Genomic DNA, 5890 nt, shown 5'->3' with positions numbered 1-5890 from the left:
CCACAATAACAGGAACCTCCCTTGGTTCCACCAGAGCGTTGGGTTTCATTTAGGTTGAGCATCTGCTGGGCTCAGGTGCTGTCATCCAGGCATGTGACCAGGCTGGAGCTGGACTCTTGTCATGAGAACCTTATTTGTAAATGGAGTAGCCTGTATTTTGTGTCTCCTTTTAAAAAAATATTTTTTGCTGTCAGGGCTGTGGAAATTGTAGCAACTGTTAGGTAGAGTAAACATCCAGCCCCTTAGTTCAGTTGCTGTTATATCCTTTCCACTCTCCTCCAATCCTACGTAACATCCCTGTGGTTAATTATCTGACGTGATTATCATCACCTTCATTTCTTGTCCTAGCATTACTCTTGCAATCTTGTTTTCAGCAGCTCCTATTCTTCTTGTTTTCCACTCATTTTCTGTGACACATGTCTAGTTGTCATCATTTCCTGTGTTTTCTATTGTGTTGTGAACAAGAGCAGCCTTGGTCGCAGTCTTGTAAGATGAACCTGGATTTGTTGGGGGAAAACCCAGCTTAGCAAGAAGTACCAGTGAGGTGTTTAAGACATGGAGATGAATGCCAACTCTGTGGTTTGGGAACACAGTTGCTATGAAAAGAATGCTTTTTTAATCTGTACCCTTATTGTTTTTAGTCCAATTAGCTGGGTGACTTTGGATTCAAACCCTAAATTTTAATTTCATTTTCTGTCTAAGGATATCAGAGTTCAGTCATGTGTCAATTAACAACAGGGATACTTTCTGAGAAATGCATTGTTAGGGGATTTTGTTGTGTGAACATCACAGAGTGTACTTATATGAACCTAGTTCATAATAGCCTACTCCTAGGCTATAAATATTAATATGTACAGCATGTTACTGTTCTGAATACAGTGGGCAATTGTAACATGATAGTATTTGCGTACATAAACTCTCTAAACATAGAAAAGCTACAGCAAAAATACAGTGTAAAAGCTAAAAAATGGTGAAGACTTTTCTTCACTACTGGCTTCCCCTGTGGCTTTTGGCAGCTGTATAGGGCAGCTCCATTATAATCTTATGGGACTGCCCCTGTCCAGGTCCATCCATTTGACCAAAATGTTATGCAGTGCACGTTTGTAATGGATTGAGAAATTCCCTTTCAACTCTAAGGTTAGAGCATTGTGTGACTTTTTTTCTTTTTGTTGAAAGAAGGTAAGGAAACCTTGTATGTGTTACAATGTTTTAGAGTTTGACATGAACTTTTACTTAACAATTGGGACTTCCATGGTTCTGTGCTTAGTGACTAGAACTTGAGATCTTGATTTGAGAGTCAGTTCCTCTGTCCTTAGGTAAGACAGTTATCTCTGTCACTTTGTTTCTCATCTGTTTCTCATCTTTGAGATGAGTAGACTCAGAATTGTCTGAGCCTGCTTACAGCCCCTTCCAGAAGTTCTTTCTGTCTCTCAGGTATGGTGACTACCCAAAGCTCCCTGACCGCTCACAGCACGAGAGGGATCCATGGTATGACTGGGACCACCCAGACCTGAGGTTGAACTGGGGTGAACCGGTGAGAGAACCATATCCCATTTGATCTTCCTTCCTTCTCCCTTGTCTTCTTGGGGATTCTTTCTTTAGCTCAAACAACATCTCTGTCCAAGAAACACTAAACTTTTCTGTGAAAGGAAACAAGGTCCAGGGATCTGAGATTGGAGGTTCCATGTGTGACACATGGAATGGGACTTCTGGGAATAACCAAAGTTCTGTACTGTGAGAGTTGTGCACTCCCATGACTGAGCTGTCCCTGGCCAGCAGAACATAGACAGAAGCCAGCATCTAGTCCTATGTATGGGTGTATCTAGACCTGGCTCTCAGAATATTGCTCCAGGGCAGTAGAATGCTTCTGTCAAGCCTTGTATCAGGCTCTGATCACTCTGGACTGCCTGCATTTTTCAGGAAGAATAGTATGTGACAGTTATTTGTCTTTCTGCCTCAGATGCACTGGGACCTAGACATGTATATCAGGAACCGTGTGGACACGTCCCCCACACCTGTTTCTTGGAATGTCATGTGTAAGCAGCTATTCGGCTTTGTGGCCTTCATGATATTCATGTTCTGGGTTGGGGAGAAGTACCCCTCCTACCAGCCTGTGGTGAGTATCTGAGAAGTGCTCTCTTAGGCACATTTGCTTAGCTCCGTTTCCTGAGGGAATGAAGTCTCTGGAGTAGGGATTCAGTCAATACCAAGCTTGGCTTCCTGGAGTCTTAGGAGATAGGAAGAAAGGAGGGGCTTACTCATTGGCCTGGCACAAGTACCAGAGCCCTGCTCTACCCTTACTTCTGGGACCCATCTGAGTGAGAAGGTACACTTTCGGACTTGGTGAGGAATGAGAATGTGGAAGCCAGCTAGTCTACAGAGTTGCCATTTGGGGATTTTACTTACCAATGATATTGCAGCAAGTGATTTTCAAGGTAGTCAGGGAATCTTGAGCTGAAACTTTATCCTTTCTTAGACATGTGAAGGGCACTTCACATGTGGTATACTGGAAGCAATTAAGTGTTTATTAAAAGAACAGACAGTTATTCATTCATTTATTTATTTAGAGACAGGATCCAGCTCTGTCATCCAGGCTGGAGTGAAGTGGTCTGATAATAGTTCAGACAGTTATATTTTGGAGAATGTAAAGGACATAGAAAATATATTCTTTAACTTAAGGAAGTTTAGTTAAGAAAGTTTAGATAAGTGACATGATGAGCAAGATTTGAACAGATATATGGAAGTTTGGCACAGTTTGGGTTTATATATATGTATAGTGAAAGTATGTGCTAAGTGGTATGAGCTGCTCTCAAGGAGAAGGGTTACCTAGATGCTAAAATAATAGGATTCGGGTGGTAGGGAGAAGTTAGAGAAAACATTTGGGGCAAGGGAAAACAATAAAAGAGGGAAAAGGAGTTGTGAGTTAGCTGGAATGGGATAGGTATATAAAACAGTTTCTATATAACCAGCTGCACTGGTTTCTTGGTAAGCTGCTAAACATTCATATTCCCAGGCTCCACTTCTTGGAAATCGTAATTCAGTAGCATCACAGTAGGGTTCTAGAATCAGTATTTTTAACAAGCTCCCAGGTAAATTCTGATGTACATAAAGATTTGGAAATCACTGTATTAAAAAATACTGTGAGGTGAGTTGATCAGTTTAGGTCAGGCAGCTTTTATTGCATTGCTAAGGGATTTGGATTTGGTGGTGTAGTAATGCACTAAGTTAACAAATATTTATGGAGCCCCTACTACATACCAAGTGCAGACCATGCTAGGGGTTGGGGATACAATGATGACTTGGTCTGCCTCTAGGTCGAAGGGAGCCATTTTGGGTTTTTGAACAGAAGAGTGTCATAATGAAGGCTGGGTTCTTAGGAAGATTAATCTGGAAGTAGTCTACAGAAAGGATTGGAAGGAGAGGGACTGAAGCAGGGAGGCTGCTGTGTTTGCAGTTGGCTGCCCAGTGCTACCTCTGCAGAGATAATCAATGTCCTGAAGGTAGCTGGTATGTCTGTGTGCACTGACACGAGCCTTCCTACCAAGCCCCAGGGGCTCCATGCTGGAGAGTGCACGTGGGGCTGGGGTGAGCACTAACTTCACTTCAGGAGAGCAAGAAACACAGTATGGCTCTTCCATTTTTCAGTTCTGTAAGCACATCTCCCTTTCTCCTCCCCTTGAGCTGTGTTCTCTGACAGCTGTTTGTTGGTAAAGCCAGCAGCCTCTAATGCACATCCCAGCCGTGTCTCCTCTGTGCTTTCCCCCACCACTGCTCCTGCACGCCTCATTTGCTAGGCCACTTTAGTGGTGGAACCATTAGAGGCTGAGTGACTTAAAGGAGATTGAGTCTGTCTCAACCCGAGAGAGTGGGATGGATGGATGCATCATCTCATTTAGAAAGGCTTGCCTCCAACTCTCTTTCTCTCTCTCTCTCTTCCTCTTTCCACCTCCTCCCTCCCCTTCTCTCTCTCTCTCCTCCCCTCTCTCTCCCCCTCCCCCTTTTTCCTCCCTCCTTTCTTTTCCCCTTTCCCTCTCTCACTCATGGTGTAGGCACCAGTTCTCTTACAATTTAGGCTTTCTCTCTGCCCTAGGCTGAGCCGGGAAGAGTGCTGTTCCTGAGATTCTAGCCCAGCTGGGTCTGACCAGAGGCTACTTCATACCCATTTACCGTGCATGATTGTTAACTCAGAGTGGAGTGTAGCCAGGTATTGGCTGGATGTATGTTGTTCTTGCTGACCTGTGTTTTTTCCTTAGGGGCCAAAGCAGTACCCTTATAATGATTTGTACCTGGAACGAGGCGGCGATCCTACCAAAGAACCTGAGCCGGTGGTTCACTATGAGATCTGAGGAGGCTTCATGGGCTTTTATGCCCTCTAACTAGGACTCCCTCATTCCTAGAAATTTAACCTTAATGAAATCCCTAATAAAACTTAGTGCTATGGTATCTTTGCCTCCTTTCAACAGGAAAAATCACTGCTGTGAAGAATCTCATCCTTTTCCTTTTGTTTTTCCCCTGCCTTCTATCTTCGCTCTTCCTTGTTTTCCTCTTCTGAAATTGGAAGGATCGGAGGGTGGGTGGGGTGGGGTAGGGGGTTAAGTGCAGATGTTAATTTGTTAATTCACTGGGCCTGTGAAGGTAGTTGAGGGTTCCAGTTGCACAGCAAGTGATAGGGGTAGTTCCTTTTCCCATTTACTGGGTCAAGGAAGAAGGAAGATACTTTCCTAACTTCCCAAGTTGGAACAAGATTTGTTAATATTTCCCATTAAAAAAAACCTTTTTAATAATAGTGGTTAGTTTAAAAAAATTGTACTGTGGCATGTTTCAAGTACATTACAGGCTCAATAGGTGTTTTGGGCCTGTCTGCCTAAGGCTTTGACTGCCTCTGATCTTATTTCTAAGAATATTTCTTATTCCAAAGAAACTTCTGAATCATAGCTTCTTAATAAGTTGACATACCTGTATTTATGAATTAGAGGACAGTTCAGTGAGTTACTACCGAACCTATTATTATAATAGCTTTCATTACCTTAATAACTCAGCCATGTTCCTATAATAGCCTTAGAAGAGGAAAACCATGTTTTTGAAAGTCTATCTCAATGCATCTGTTTTTAAGTGAGCCAACTCATGTGTTTTGTGTCCCTTTGGAGACATTTTCTTAAATTATAGTAATACTGCCTGAAAACCTGTCCCATAAAAAGAGCAGACATTTAATGTGACCTATAGAAGTAAGTTCATTCACATTAGCTATGGGGTATTTTAGTGGTTGTCCACACAGTGAAAGAAAGAGACCTTTTTTATCTATCTTCATTCTCTGTCCTCTATAGCATTTGACAATCATTTTACAAACATCTGTGGGACAAATATATATATATATATATTTATTTATTTTTTGAGACAGTCTCACTCTTGCCCTGGCTAGAGTGCCGTGGCATCAGCCTAGCTCACAGCAACCTCAAACTCCTGGGCTCAAGGGATCCTCCTGCCTCAGCCACCCAAGTAGCTGGGACTACAGGCACGCACCACCACGCCTGGCTAATTTTTTCTATTTTTAGTAGAGACAGGGTCTTCCTCTTGCTCAGGTTGGTCTTGAACTCCTGACCTCAAGTGATCCTCCTGACTCGGCCTCCCAGAGTGTTAGGGTTACAGGCGTGAGCCACAGCGCCTGGCCTATGGGACTAATATATATTAGACACTCATAGGCCCTGGGAATATAAAACTGAGCAAGACAAAATAACTGCCTTCAAGTAGTTAACCTAGGAGGCTGACAGTTACAAAACAAGGTGAAAAGAATTCTTAAGAGATGTGTGAGTTGAGAAAATAATGCATTTTCTATTTTGTTTAATCATGTCCTACTTGAAACTGTGACCTTATGTCTCTGGTTCAGATTTAT

The 5890-nt window shown here is 42.7% G+C and overlaps 1 protein-coding gene across 1 annotated transcript in view; it reads left to right on the top strand.

Annotated features, from left to right (window-relative positions):
• NDUFB8 (NADH dehydrogenase (ubiquinone) 1 beta subcomplex, 8, 19kDa) overlaps positions 1 to 4443 on the top strand; it is a 9941-nt gene extending 5498 nt beyond the window's left edge. Inside the window, exons 3-5 of the mRNA XM_012661708.1 lie at positions 1435 to 1534; positions 1961 to 2116; positions 4254 to 4443. Of these exons, the coding sequence (XP_012517162.1) occupies positions 1435 to 1534; positions 1961 to 2116; positions 4254 to 4346 (349 nt within the window). The 3' untranslated portion in view covers positions 4347 to 4443. The remainder of the gene's footprint in view (positions 1 to 1434; positions 1535 to 1960; positions 2117 to 4253) is intronic.
• Positions 4444 to 5890: the final 1447 nt, after the last annotated feature.

This window comes from Propithecus coquereli, unplaced genomic scaffold, assembly GCF_000956105.1.
Source record: "Propithecus coquereli isolate 6110/MARCELLA unplaced genomic scaffold, Pcoq_1.0 Scaffold73, whole genome shotgun sequence".
NCBI classification, from domain to species: domain Eukaryota; kingdom Metazoa; phylum Chordata; class Mammalia; order Primates; family Indriidae; genus Propithecus; species Propithecus coquereli.
This window is presented reverse-complemented; position numbering and strand designations above follow the sequence as displayed.